General features: G+C 45.6%; 1 protein-coding gene across 8 annotated transcripts in view; it reads left to right on the plus strand.

Moving 5' to 3' along the window:
* Positions 1–16171, plus strand: part of LOC128693906 (zinc finger protein chinmo) — a 271416-nt gene that overhangs the window by 113187 nt on the left and 142058 nt on the right. The window contains exon 1 of one of the 8 annotated variants that reach the window (XM_070090774.1): positions 9495–9737. The exons of 6 other annotated variants lie outside the window; for them this stretch is intronic. In XM_070090774.1, coding sequence (XP_069946875.1) covers positions 9728–9737 — 10 coding nt within the window. In that variant the 5' untranslated portion in view covers positions 9495–9727. Of the gene's footprint in view, positions 1–9494; positions 9738–9905; positions 10072–16171 lie in introns of those variants that run through there. One more of the 8 variants, XM_070090775.1, reaches the window with a different exon arrangement.

Consider the following 16171-nt stretch of genomic DNA (forward strand, 5'->3'; position numbering starts at 1 on the left):
TCACCAGTACCCAGCCTCACCAGTACCCAGCTTCACCAGTACCCAGCCTCACCAGTACCAGCTTCACCAGTACCCAGGCTTACCAGAACCCAGCTTTACAAGTACCCAGCCTAACCAGTGCAAAGCCTCACCAGGACCCAGGCTCACCAGTACCAGCTTCACTAGTACCCAGCCTCACCAGTACCCAGCCTCACCAGTACCCAACCGCACCAGTACCAAACCTAACCAGTACTCAGCTTCACCAGTACCCAGCCTCACCAGTACCCATCATAACCAGTACTCAGCTTCACCGGTACCTAGCCTCACCAGTGCCCTGCTTCACGAGTACCAGCTTCACTATTACCCAGCTTCAGCAGTACCCAGCTTCAGCAGTACCCTGCCTCACCAGTACCTAGCCTCACCAGTACCCAGCCTCACCAGTACCCAGCCTCACCAGTACCCAACCTCACCAGTACCCAGCCTCACCAGTACCCAACCTCACCAGTACCCAGCCTCACCAGTACCCAGCTTCACAAGTACTCAGGATCACCTGTGCCCAGCCTCAAGAGTACCAAGGCTTACCAGTACCAGCTTCACTAGTACCCAGCCTCACCAGTACCCAGCCTCACCAGTACCCACCCTCACCAGTACCAGCTTCACTAGTACCCAGCCTCATCAGTACCCAGCCTTACCAGTACCCAGCCTCACCAGTACCAGCTTCACCATTATCCAGCCTCACCTTCACCCAGCCGCACCAGTACCCAGCCTCACCAGTACCCAGCCTCACCAGTACCAGCTTCACTAATACCCAGCCTCATCAGTACCCAGCCTTACCAGTACCCAGCCTCACCAGTACCAGCTTCACAAGTACTCAGCCTCACCAGTAACCAGCCTCCAGTACACAGCCTCACCAGTAACCAGCCTCCAGTACACAGCCTCACCAGTACCAGCTTCAGCAGTATCCAGCCTCATCAATACCCAGCCTCACTAGTTTCCAGCTTCACCAGTACCCAGGCTCACCAGTACCCAGCATTACCAGTACCCATCCTCACCAGTACCCAGCTTCACCAAAACCTAACCTCACCAGTACCCAGCCTCACCAGTACCCAGCCTCACCAGTACCCAGCCTTACCATTACCCAGCCTAACCAGTATCCAGCGTCACCAGTACCCAGCCTTACCAGTAACCAGCCTAACCAGTACCCAGCTTCACCAGTACCCAACCTCACCAGTACCCAGCCCAACCAGTACCCAGCTTTACCAGTACCCAGCTTCACCAGTACCCAGCCTCACCAGTACCCAGCTTCACCAGTACCCAGCTTCACCAGTACCCAGCTTCACCAGTACCCAGCTTCACCAGTACCCAGCCTCACCAGTACCCAGCCTCACCAGTACCCAGCCTAACCAGTATCCAGCTTCACTCGTACCCAGCCTCACCAGTACCCAGCCTCACCAGTACCCAGCTTCAAAAGTACCCAGCCTCACCAGTACCCAGCCTAACCAGTATCCAGCTTCACTCGTACCCAGCCTCACCAGTACCCAGCCTCACCAGTACCCAGTCTCACCAGTACCCAGCTTCACCAGTACCCAGTCTCACCAGTACCCAGCCTCACCAGTACCAGCTTCATCAGTACCCAGCCTCACCAGTACCCAGCTTCACCAGTACCCAGCCTCACCAGCACCCAGCCTCACCAGCACCCAGCCTCACCAGTACCCAGCCTCACCAGCACCCAGCTTCACCAGTACCCAGCCTCACCAGTACCCAGCCTCACCAGTACCCAGCCTCACCAGTACCCAGCCTCACCAGCACCCAGCTTCACCAGTACCCAGCCTCACCAGTACCCAGCCTCACCAGTACCCAGCCTCACCAGCACCCAGCTTCACCAGTACCCAGCCTCACCAGTACCCAGCCTCACCAGTACCCAGCCTCACCAGTACCCAGCCTCACCAGTACCCAGCCTCACCAGTACCCAGCCTCACCAGTACCCAGCCTCACCAGTACCCAGCCTCACCAGTACCCAGCCTCACCAGCACCCAGCTTCACCAGTACCCAGCCTCACCAGTACCCAGCCTCACCAGTACCCAGCCTCACCAGTACCCAGCCTCACCAGTGTGGGAACCAGTTACGCAAATTGTCCGTTCTTTTAATGTTCTTACTGTTGTTAAAAACAGTTCTCACTGTTCTTCTGTTAACAGTTCTTATGTTACTGCTGTTAAGAACAGGTCTTAATGTTCTTACTGCTAAGAACAATTTTTAATGTTCTTACTGCTGTTAAGAACAGTTCTGCTGCTGCCGCTCCCGTTTATCACTGTTACTGTTGCTGTTGTTTTCTACTACTCAGTAGTTGTTGTTCTTCCTGTTTGCGACTATTGCTATGTTGCTGTTTCTGTTTGCGACTATTGCTACTGTTGCTGTTCCTGTTTGTGACTACCACTGTTGCTGTTCCTGTTTATGACTACTACCACTGTTCCTGTTTATGACTACTACCACTGTTGCTGTTCCTGTTTGTGACTACAACTGTTGCTGTTCCTGTTTATGACTATCACTGTTCCTGTTCCTGTTTGTGACTACTACTACCTCTGTTGTTGTTTCTTTTTGTGACTACCACTGTTGTTGTTCCTGTTTGTGACTACCACTGTTGTTGTTCCTGTTTGTGACTACCACTGTTGCTGTTCCTGTTTGTGACTACCACTGCTGCTCTTCCTGTTTGTGACTACCACTGTTACTGTTCCTGTTTGTGACTACCACTGTTGTTGTTCCTGTTTGTGACTACCACTGTTGCTGTTCCTGTTTGTGACTACCACTGTTGCTGTTCCTGTTTGTGACTACCACTGTTGCTGTTCCTGTTTGTGACTACCATTGTTGCTGTTCCTGTTTGTGACTACCACTGTTGCTGTTCCTGTTTGTGACTACCACTGTTGCTGTTCCTGTTTGTGACTACCACTGTTGCTGTTCCTGTTTGTGACTACCACTGTTGCTGTTCCTGTTTGTGACTACCACTGTTGCTGTTCCTGTTTGTGACTACCACTGTTACTGTTCCTGTTTGTGACTACCACTGTTGCTGTTCCTGTTTGTGACTACCACTGTTGTTGTTCCTGTTTGTGACTACCGCTGTTGCTGTTCCTGTTTGTGACTACCACTGTTGCTGTTCCTGTTTGTGACTACCACTGTTGCTGTTCCTGTTTGTGACTACCACTGCTGCTCTTCCTGTTTGTGACTACCACTGTTGCTGTTCCTGTTTGTGACTACCACTGTTGTTGTTCCTGTTTGTGACTACCGCTGTTGCTGTTCCTGTTTGTGACTACCACTGTTGCTGTTCCTGTTTGTGACTACCACTGTTGCTGTTCCTGTTTGTGACTACCACTGCTGCTCTTTCTGTTTGTGACTACCACTGTTACTGTTCCTGTTTGTAACTACCACTGTTGTTGTTCCTGTTTGTGACTACCGCTGTTGCTGTTCCTGTTTGTGACTACCGCTGTTGCTGTTCCTGTTTGTGACTACCGCTGTTGCTGTTCCTGTTTGTGACTACCACTGTTGCTGTTCCTGTTTGTGACTACCACTGTTGCTGTTCCTGTTTGTGACTACCACTGCTGCTCTTCCTGTTTGTGACTACCACTGTTACTGTTCCTGTTTGTAACTACCACTGTTGTTGTTCCTGTTTGTGACTACCGCTGTTGCTGTTCCTGTTTGTGACTACCACTGTTGCTGTTCCTGTTTGTGACTACCACTGTTGCTGTTCCTGTTTGTGACTACCGCTGTTGCTGTTCCTGTTTGTGACTACCGCTGTTGCTGTTCCTGTTTGTGACTACCACTGTTGCTGTTCCTGTTTGTGACTACCGCTGTTGCTGTTTCTGTTTGTGACTACCGCTGTTGCTGTTCCTGTTTGTGACTACCACTGTTGCTGTTCCTGTTTGTATTGTGTACCATTGCTGCTGTTTTTTTTCTTCTCATGAGTCCTGTTCCCGTTCGAAGCTGTGATGCTAATCCCTGTTGTTTATCCTCGTTATTAGAGCCGTTCTGTTTACTTGTCCATTATGGCACTGCTACTACAGCAGTCAATGACGTCACTGTTGCTATAACGGTAGCTGTTGTCACTGCTGCGACAACAGTCGATATGACTTCTACCACAACGGTTAACGTCACTGCTGCCACTGTTGTTACTATGGTTAATGATGTCACTGTTGCCTCAAAAGTGAACAATGTCACCGCTGCCACAGTTACCACAACGGTTAACGATGTCACTGTTGCCACAAGATTGTCACTGCTGCCACAGATGCCACAACGGTCGATGATGTCACTGCTGTCACTGTTGCCATAACGGTTAATAATGTCACTGTTGCCACAAGGTCGGTACTAACACTAGTGATAAAATTGTCGGTGTTGGCTCTCTCTCTCTCTCTCTCTCTCTCTCTCTCTCTCTCTCTCTGTCTCTCTCTGTCTCTCTGTCTCTCTGTCTCTCTGTCTGTCTGTCTGTCTGTCTGTCTGTCTGTCTCTCTCTCTCTCTCTCTCTCTCTCTCTCTCTCTCTCTCTCTCTCTCTCTCTCTCTCTCTCCAACGTTGTATTTCTCTAAATTATAGTTGAACAAGGAAGCGCTAAACCCTTAAGTCAAAACTTCTGAGAGGACAACAACCGCCAGGAACAAGTCTGACGTGCCTGGGTTGACATGCCTAATAAGTCTGACATGCCAGTGCCAGCAACAGTGACGGAGCCTAAGACAGTGCCAGAAGTAGTTACAGAGCCTAAGACAATGCCAGCAGCAGTGACGGAACCTTAGGCAGTGCCATCAGCAGTGACGGAGCCTAAGACAGTGCCACCAGCAGTGATGTCACAGTTTGCAGGAAAGCGGCAAAAAATAGTGAGTCAGCGACAGGTTCAACGGTTGTCTGCCGTCCCTCCTGTCTGTCGTCCCTCCTGTCTGCCGTCCCTCCTGTCTGCCACCCACCTGTCTGCCACCCTCCTGACTGCCATCCATCTGTCTGCCACCCTCCTGTCTGCCGTCCCTCCTGTCTGCCTCCCAACTGTCTGCCACCATCTTGTCTGCCACCCTCCTGTCTCCTATAGCTCCTCTCTGCCATCCTCCTGTCTACCGTCCATCCTGTCTGCCACCCTCCTATCTTCCGTCCCTTCTGTCTGCCGTCCCTCCTGTCTGCCACCCTCCTATCTTCCGTCCCTTTTGTCTGCCATCCCTCCTGTCTGCCACCCTCCTGTCTGCCACCCTCCTGTCTGCCACCCTCCTGTCTGCCGTCCCTTCTGTCTGCCGTCCCTTCTGTCTACCGTCCATCCTGTCTGCCATCCCTCTTGTCTGCCATACTTCTTGTCTGCCATCCCTTCTTTAGTTTTATCCAAGGAACTGGAGTTTTTTCCATTTCCTCGGATCAAACCTGAATTCCCCGTACATTGTAAAACCCCATTCCTTAAATATAATAATAATAATAATAATAATTAATGATAAAGAAAATGATAATTCAGACATTCGCGTTTCAAACTTGTTCATAAAGTGTACCACAGTGTGGTACACGGTACATGACGGTACACTGGGTTGTAGTGCACCTAGACGGAGGTACATGACGGTACACTGGACGGGGGTGCATCTAGACGGAGGTACATGACGGTACACTGGACGGGGGTGCATCTAGACGGAGGTACATGACGTTACACTGGACGGCGGTGCACCTAGAGGGAGGTACACGACGGTACACTGGACGGGGGTGCACCTAGACGGAGGTACATGACGGTACACTGGACGAGGGTGCACCTAGACGGAGGTACATGACGGTACACTGGACGGCGGTGCATCTAGACGGAGGTACATGACGGTACACTGGACGGCGGTGCACCTAGACGAAGGTACATGACGTTACACTGGACGACGGTGCATCTAGACGGAGGTACATGCCGGTACACTGGACAGCGGTGCATCTAGACGGAGTTACATGACGATACACTGGACGGCGGTGCACCTAGACGGAGGTACATGACGGTACACTGGACGGGGGTGCACCTAGACGGAGGTACATGACGGTACACTGGACAGGGGTGCACCTAGACGGAGGTACATGACTGTACACTGGACGGCGGTGCATCTAGACGGAGGTACATGACAGTACACTGTACGGCGGTGCATCTAGACGGAGGTACATGATGGTACACTGGACGGCGGTGCATCTAGACGGAGGTACATGACGGTACACTGGACGGGGTGCACCTAGACGGAGGTACTTGATGGTACACTGGACGGCGGTGCACCTAGACGGAGATACATGACGGTACACAGGGTGGTAGTGCACCTAGACGAAGGTACATGACGGTACACTGGACGGGGGTGCACCTAGACGGAGGTACATGACGGTACACTGGACGGGGGTGCACCAAGACGGAGGTACATGACGGTACACTGGACGGCGGTGCACCTAGACGGAGGCACATGACGGTACACTGGACGGGGGTGCACCTAGACGGAGGTACATGACGGTACACTGGACGGCGGTGCACCTAGACGGAGGCACATGACGGTACACTGGACGGGGGTGCACCTAAACGGAGGTACATGACGGTACACTGGACGGGGGTGCACCTAGACGGAGGCACATGACGGTACACTGGACGGGGGTGCACCAAGACGGAGGTACATGACGGTACACTGTACGGCGGTGCACCAAGACGGAGGTACATGACGGTACACTGGACGGCCGTGCATCTAGACGGAGGTACATGACGGTACACTGGACGGGGGTGCACCTAGACGGAGGTACATGACGGTACACTGGACGGGGGTGCACCTAGACGGAGGTACATAACGCTACACTGGTCGGGGGTGCACCTAGACGGAGGTACATGACGGTACACTGGACGGCGGTGCATCTAGACGGAGGTACATGGCGGTACACTGGACGGGGGTGCACCTAGACGGAGGTACATGACGGTACACTGGACGGGGGTGCACCTAGACGGAGGTACATGACGGTACACTGGACGGGGGTGCACCTAGACGGAGGTACATGACGGTACACTGGACTGCGGTGCATCTAGACGGAGGTACATGACGGTACACTGGACGGAGGTGCACCTAGACGGAGGTACATGACGGTACACTGGACGGCGGTGCATCTAGACGGAAGTACATGGCGGTACACTGGACGAGGTGCACCTAGACGGAGGTACATGACGGTACACTGGACGGCGGTGCACCTAGACGGAGGTGCATGACGGTACACTGGACGGCGGTGCATCTAGACGGAGGTACATGACGGTACTCTGGACGGGGGTGCACCTAGAATTAGGTTCATGACGGTACACTGGACGGCGGTGCATCTAGACGGAGGTACATGACGGTACACTGGACGGGGGTGCACCTAGACGGAGGTACATGACGGTACACTGGACGGGGGTGCACCTAGACGGAGGTACATAACGGTACACTGTATGGCGGTGCACCTAGACGGAGGTACATGACGGTACACTGGGTGGAGGCTGGGTAGCATAGGCCTAACTGGGGGTAGAAGCGCTGGGGGTCCGCGCCACCAAAGGGTTTAAATAGCTGCGTGGGTAGGCCGGGGTAGGCCGGAGGAACACCTCCCTAGCACCATCCACAACCTACCCCAAACACACCTACAACACACACACATACAGCACTCACACCTACAGCATTCACACCTACAGCACTCACACATAGAGCACTCACACCTCCAGCACTCATCTCCAACACTCACACCTCCACTACTCACACCACCAACACTTCCACCTCCGACACTCACACCTCCAACACTCACACCTCCGACACTCACACCTCCAACACTCACACCTCCAACACTCACACCTCCAACACTCACACCTCCAACACTCACACCACCAACACTCACACTTCCGACACTCACACCTCCGACACTCACACCTCCGACACTCACACCTCCGACACTCACACCTATAACATACACCTCCAGCACTAGCACCTCCAGCATTACCACCTCTAGCACTCACACCTCCAGCATTAACACCTCAAATACTCACACCTCCAACACTCAAACCTACAACACGCACCTCCAATACCCACACCTCCAGCATTCACTCCTCCACCACTCGCTCCTCCACCACTCACTCCTCCACCACTCACTCCTCCACCGCTCACACCTCCACCATTCACACCAACACTCACACCACCAATATTCACGCCTACAACACTCACACCTACAACACTCACACCTCCAGCATTCACACCTACAACACTCACACCTACAACATTCACACCTACAACATTCACACTTACAACACTCACACCTACAACACCCACACCTACAACATTCACACCTACAACACTCGTACCTCCAAAACTCACACCTCCAACACTCACACCACCAAAACTCACACCTCCATCACTCACACCTACAACACTAGTACCTACAACACTCGTACCTACACCATTCACACCTACAACACTTGTACCTACAACACTCATACCTACAACACTCACACCTACAACACTCGTACCTACAACATTCACACCTACAACACTCACACCTCCAACACTCACACCTCCAACACTCGTACCTACAACACTCACACCTACAACACTCACACCTACAACACTCGTACCTACAACATTCACATCTCCAACACTCGTACCTACAACACTCACACCTACAACTCACACCTACAACACTCACACCTACAACACTCACACCTACAACACTCACACCTACAACATTCACACCTCCAACACTCGTACATACAACACTCACACCTACAACACTCACACCTACAACACTCACACCTACAACACTCACACCTGCAACACTCACACCTACAACACTCACACCTACAACATTCACACCTCCAACACTCGTACATACAACACTCACACCTACAACACTCACACCTACAACACTCACACCTACAACACTCACACCTACAACACTCACACCTACAACACTCACACCTACAACACTCACACCTACAACACTCACACCTACAACACTCACACCTACAACACACACCTACAACACTCACACCTACAACACTTTCTAAACACTACTTTTTATAAACCAATGCCGCAATTTAATGCAGTGCAAGGCGCGTGTGTGTATGAAGTGTACTCATTTTTGTTTGCAGAGGTCGAGTCATACCTCCTGGCCCCGTTTGTGTGTGTGTGTGTGTGTGTGTGTGTGTGTGTGTGTGTGTGTGTGTGTGTGTGTGTGTGTGTGTGTATGTGTGTGTGTGTGTGTCCCTAGCTAACCATCCCGGCTCTCTGATTGGTTAAGCCCTCCGTTGCATCACCCCCTCATAGGTAAGTGACGTCAATCCGTGAAAAGTCCAATCAGCGAGCGCCCTGCCCCGGCTCGCCATTCATTGGCTGCTAAACACAACGTTGGTTGTGCAAGGCCCTCGGTGACGTCACGCGCGGTTGCACCAATCAGCTTCGGGGCTACGGGAGCTCCGCCTACCATTGGCCTACGGCAGTGACGTTGGCAGTGACGGCGGCAGTGAAGGGTTGGTGTAGGCCCAGCGCCACAGCAAGGGTTAATGTTGAAGTGCGTGTAGCAGGATAACAAGTGGAAAGTTGTGTACTGTGTAGTGTGCGCCGCCGCAGCTCTCATGTGCGAGTGTCAGCAGTGACGGTGCTATCACGGTGCTACCACAGTGTTTTAACAGTGTTATAACGGTGCTACCACAGTGCTATAACGCTGCCACGGTGGGGGGGGGTTGTGGCAGCCACATATTGCAGCTGCAAATGCTACTACAACACACGGATTAAATGTTTATAGGTGGGTAATGTAGTGGTGTTGCATGGGGGGGTGGTGGCAAGGGGAAGGAAGGGGAAAGGGGGAGCTGGCAGTGGGTGTGTGCGTGCGGTGGTGGTGGTGGGGGGGAAGGGGGAGGGGGTGCGCCGTGTGGGCCTGCGGCCTGCCAGGCAGACCCGCGCTCTAGGCTCAGTCAGCCTCGTAAGCCTAGACGAGCCGACCGCAACCGCGCCGGTTGCAAAGAATTGTGTGATATCTTGTTGCAGTGTTGCGGCGCGGTTGGTGATGCTGGTGAGCGCAAGGGCGCACGTGCACCAGCAGAGGACGGCGTCGTGAGGTCGCCTGGTGGTATGACAAGGTAACAGCAGCAGCTGCAGGGGGGTGTCCGCCTGCAGCAGGAGCAGCAGCAGTGTGCAGGCTACCCCGCCACTCTCCTGCCCCCCCCTCGGTCCCCCGCCGCCTCCTGAAGCCTCTTTTCACACTTCTGAAGCCTCCTGCTGGCTGCTCCCGCGGCTGAAGGCTGGTGCCTGAAGCCTCGTACAGGCCGGGCAGCCAGGAACCAGTGCAGGGGCTGCCTGCACCCCTGCTGACCTGCATGCAGGCCGGTCCACCCCCTGCAACATTACTAGATATGTGGTCATGTGAGTTAAACTAAGGTGTTAGTATGTTATGTAGCACATGATGTAGCATGTGTCTCGTGTGTCAGTCTCTCACCCTAGCAAACACCATGAGTCTGACCATCAACACACTACTGCTTTTTTAAACTGGCTAACCTAACACTCCAACACAGGACGCAAACTTTTAGTGTAAAGTGTTATATATATATATATATATATATATATATATATATATATATATATATATATATATATATATATATATATATATATATTAAAATTGAGGGACCCATAACCTGGGGAAGTGGATAAAAAAATTTCAAGGAAAAATATTTCGATGTCTTCCTGATTTCCAGTTTCCCTACCACCTCATCTTTTAAAATTAAGTACTTTCTAAAATTTTCTCTTATAGTTTAAAGATATATTTTTTTCATTTATGTTAATGTGAAAATAAATAATTTTGTACCAAAAGAACCTTAGAAAACTTACCTAACCTTATAACAAGCGCAATTTAATTTTGCCTAATCCAACTAAATATATTTTAGTTAAGTTTACAATAATTTAATAAACAAACACAAGGAAATATTTTTTCGTTAGGTTCAGAATTTCTGCGAAATTATTGCATATACAAATGCATATAATGTGGGTGCATGTGTGTATGTATGTATATAATATGGCTGTATGTATGTGTGTATCGTATATAAATTATATTAAAATATATAGCATACCAACGAAATTTAAGCGCAGTATGAGGAAAGCTGCATTAACATTGTTAAAAAATTCGTAATGAGCACATGTAGGGGACTCGAACCGGGGTGGGGCAGAGGGGGGGTCATATAGTTTATAATATACTCATATAGTGGGCGGGGGATTATGGAATTCGGAGGGTCATTTCAGTTGTGATGTCCGCGCACTTCTGGCAAGACAGCTATTGAATGAATGATGGTGAATTTTTTTTTTAGAGGTAAGGGAGGGGGTGGTTGGATTCCCCTACCTCGGTGAGGACACGACCAGTGGTAAAACATGGGGAAATGAAGAACAGGTATGAAGGGAACAGCAAGAGCAACACCTTGGGTAACACGAGGCTCATGCTATTTATAAATACTGAGTCTCACTCTTGTTTCCATCCTGTGTCTCCGCCTTATGTCACCACCCTGTGTCACCACCCTGTGTCACCACCCTGTGCTCAAAACTCTACAGGGTATTTACACCAACGAGGCCAGTAAAGAGCTCGTTCCTCTCTGAGCATATTTCTGAACCTAGGCTCACTAAATTATTTTCTAAATCTAATATTTTATAATTTTAATCCATGATTCAGGTTCTCTCACGTGTTGACATTTTTATTTTAATATTTATTGATGTAGAGATGTCATTCAACTCTCTCTCTTTTTGCATCTGTTATCGCTCGTTTGCGATTATTGCATATATATATATATATATATATATATATATATATATATATATATATATATATATATATATATATATATATATTTATATATATATATATATATATATATATATATATATATATATATATTAATAATAATAATAATGTGTGTGTGTGTATGTGTCGTGCAGACTATGTAAAACTGGTCAATTAGCAAGAACTCATTTAAAATTAAGTCCTTTCTGAAATTTTCTCTTATACGTTTAAAGATATATTTTTTCATTAATGTTAATGTAAAAAATTTTAATTTTGCACCAAAAGAATCTTAGAAAACTTACCTAACCTTATTATAACAAGAGCAATTAATTTTAGCCTAACCCAACTAAATATATTTTAGATTTGTTTACAGTAATTTAATACTAAACAAACACAGTGAAATATTTTTTTTTCGTTAGGTTCAGAATGATTTTGGCGAAATTTTCGCTTCTCCTATATGGCAAGATGAGCGTTGCTATTTAAGCCAAGATCGCAAGTTCTGCCTATTCGGCACGACATTATATATATATATATATATATATATATATATATATATATATATATATATATATATATAAACAGAAATATATAATACAGAATATATATAATATATATATATATATATATATATATATATATATATATATATATATATATATATATATATATATATATATATATATATATATATATATATTTCTGTTTATTGTATTTTGTGTATGCAGTGATCTGGGGAAAAAAATCAAAATCCAGATATAAATTATAAGGTTGTTGCCACTGTTAGCACTAGGCGCTCTCATGCACAGTGTTTTCTAACCTAGTCTATTTTAAAGCCTATCAACTGCACATAGCTCTAGTTAATTTTAAAGCCGTGGTCCTACTTCGCTAATTTTAAAGGAAGTCTTAAACCCTTTCAACTGAATTTAAGGTCCTGTTATGATGTACATTTATACTCAAGAACTCTAATCCTTAAAAAAAGGGAACGAAGTATACTGTCAGTGTACATAGAGAAAAAACATTCTCAGTGTGTATGTACACGGGGATGTGTATGTACACTGGGATGTGTATGTACATAGATGTGTATGTACACGGGGATGTGTATGTACACAGGGATGTGTATGTACACAGATGTGTATGTACACGGGGATGTGTATGTACACATGGATGTGTATGTACACAGGGATGTGTATGTACACAGGGATATGTATGTACACATGGATGTGTATGTACACAGGGATGTGTATCAGTGTATATACAATGACGGTATATAATTTTTCCTTCACTAAATAAACCCAACTCATTTCTTTATTACCTTAAGTGGATATAAAGCTGTGATATCGAAATTGTTACTTGATATATATAGATATTTTATTGAAATTAAAATTTCATTTCGGTCTTCCATAAAGTGATACAATTAAAAATAATTGTCATTGGGCCCTTGACCGAATGCAATGAAGAAAGACCAAAGGCGGATAAATATGTTAGGTTTTTGGTCTGCTCACATTCCCTTCATGGAGAGGGAAAGGAGTGTACCTTGATGCTATTGAAGGGCTCTTGATCCAAGGAACCTGAGCTACAATACTCTTTAATAATAATACTAGTAAATTTTCTAAGACACTAGTTGCATAGTTAGCCGTTATTATAGACTACAGTAATATAGGCTATAATTGACTATTATGGAGCCTATTTATATTCTGCCAGTCTTTCCAGCAGAGAGCTTCGGAATATTTTATTGTATTATTGTTTATGTGGCGGCTGTCTTGTAGCTATATGTGTTACACCTACGTTTTCTAACAGTAATAAGTCTTACCTAGAATTTCTTTGTAAGAACTACCTTAATTAGATGATACAAATTATTTAAAGAAATTACGGAAATCATATACATATACGTATATATATATATATATATATATATATATATATATATATATATATATATATATATATATATATATACTATATATTACTAGCCATGGAGTCGAATCCATGCTATTTTGGCCCGCCTCATGATGAGAGAAAACGCATGACGCTTTAGACCACCAGATTACACTAAGGATAGTGTGGTCTAGTTTTCTCTCACCATGAGGCGGTCCAAAACAGCATGGGTTAGACTCCTTGGCTAGTGCAGTGTTATTGTTGATTAATACCATTCGTTTCGTGGGTACAATAATATATATATATATATATATATATATATATATATATATATATATATATATATATATGAAGGAGGGGTGTTAATGTTGCAGTTTAAAAACTGTAGTGTAAAGCACCCTTCTGGCAAGACAGTGATGGAGTGAATGATGGTGAAAGTTTTTCTTTTTCGGGCCACCCTGCCTTGGTGGGAATCGGCCAGTGTGATAATATATATATATATATATATATATATATATATATATATATATATATATATATATATATATATATATATATATATACACACAGTGGACCCCCGCCTTACGATCAGCTCCCAACTCGACCAGTTATGTAAGTGTATTTTTGTAAGTGCTTTTGTACGTGTATTTTTGGGGGTCTGAAACGGACTAATCTAATTCACAATATTCCTTATGGGAACATATATATATATATATATAATTTCTCATGCCGAATAGGTGAAATTTGCGATTTTGGCTTGAATAGCAATTCTCTTCTTGCCGAGTAAGGCAAGCGAAAATTTGTCTATGTAATAATTCCGCAAAAGTCATTCTGAACCTAAAGAAAAAAATATATTTCGTTGTGTTTATCATTAAATTATTGGATACTTACCTAAAATATATTTAGTTGGATTGGGCTAAATTAAATTGCAATTGTTATAATAAGGTTTAGTAAGTTTTCTAAGGTTCTTTTGGTACAAAATTATTAATTTTTACATTAACATTAATGAAAAAATAAATATTTAAATGTATGAGAGAAAATTTTAGAAAAGACTTAATTTTAAATGATTTTTTGCTAAGTGACCAATTTTACCTATTCGGCAACTGCTGCAGCAAGGAGGCGGCTGGAGGCAGTGTCCTGTCTAAGGGAAAAATGTATGGTGTAAATATTATGCAGAGAATTCGGAGTGTGGAAATTAGGAGGAGGTGTGGAGTTAATAAAAAGTATTAGTCAGAGGGCTGAAGAGGGGTTGTTGAGGTGGTTTGGTCATTTAGAGGCAGTGGATCAAAGTAGAATGACTTGGAGAGCATGTAAATCTGTAGTGGAAGGAAGGCAGGGTAGGGGTCGCCCTCGAAAAGGGTGGACGGAGGGGGTAAAGGAGGTTTTGTGGGCGAGGGGCTTGGACTTACAGCAATCATGTGTGAGCGTGTTAGATAGGAGTGAATGGAGACGAATGGTTTTTGGGACCTGACGAGCTGTTGGAGAGTGAGCAGGGTAATATTTTGTGAAGGGATTCAGGGAAACCGGTTAGCCGGACTTGAGTCCTGGAAATGGGAAGTACAATGCCTGCACTTTAAAGGAGAGGTTTGGGATATTGGCAGTTTGGAAGGACTTATGAACTGTCATATCTGAGAGCCTCTGCAAAGACAGTGATTATGTATGAGTGAGGTGAAAGTGTTGAATGATGAAAGTATTTTTCTTTTTGGAGATTTTCTTTCTTTTTGGGTCACCCTGCCTCGGTGGGAGACGACCGACGTGTTGAAATATATATATATATATATATATATATATATATATATATATATATATATATATATATATATATATATGTCGTGCCGAATAGGTAGAACTTACGATCTTGGCTTAAATAGCAACGCTCATCTTGCCATATAGGAGAAGCGAAAATTTGTGTATGTAATAATTTCGCCAAAATCATTCTGAACCTAACGAAAAAAACTATATCACTGTGTTTATTTAATATTAAATTATTGTTAACAAATCTAAAATATATTTAGTTGGGTTAGGCTAAAATAAATTGTTCTTGTTATAATAAGGTTAGGTAAGTTTTCTAAGATTCTTCTGGAGCAAAATTCAAATTTTTTACATTAACATTAATGAAAAAAATATATCTTTAAACGTATAAGAGAAAATTTTAGAAAGGACTTAATTTTAAATGAGTTCTTGCTAATTGACCAGTTTTACATATTTGGCACGATATATTTATATATATATATATATATATATATATATATATATATATATATATATATATATATATATATTATAGGTAGTAGGTTGGTAGACAGCAACCGCCCAGGGAGGTACTACCGTCCTGCCAAGTGAGTGTAAAACGAAAGCCTGTAATTGTTTTACATGATGGTAGGATTGCTGGTGTCCTTTTTTCTGTCTCATGAACATGCAAGATTTCAGGTACGTCTTGCTACTTCTACTTACACTTAGGTCACACTACACATACATGTACAAGCACATATATACACACCCCTCTGGGTTTTCTTCTATTTTCTTTCTAGTTCTTATTC

Source organism: Cherax quadricarinatus, chromosome 33 (assembly GCF_038502225.1).
Source record: "Cherax quadricarinatus isolate ZL_2023a chromosome 33, ASM3850222v1, whole genome shotgun sequence".
NCBI classification, from domain to species: domain Eukaryota; kingdom Metazoa; phylum Arthropoda; class Malacostraca; order Decapoda; family Parastacidae; genus Cherax; species Cherax quadricarinatus.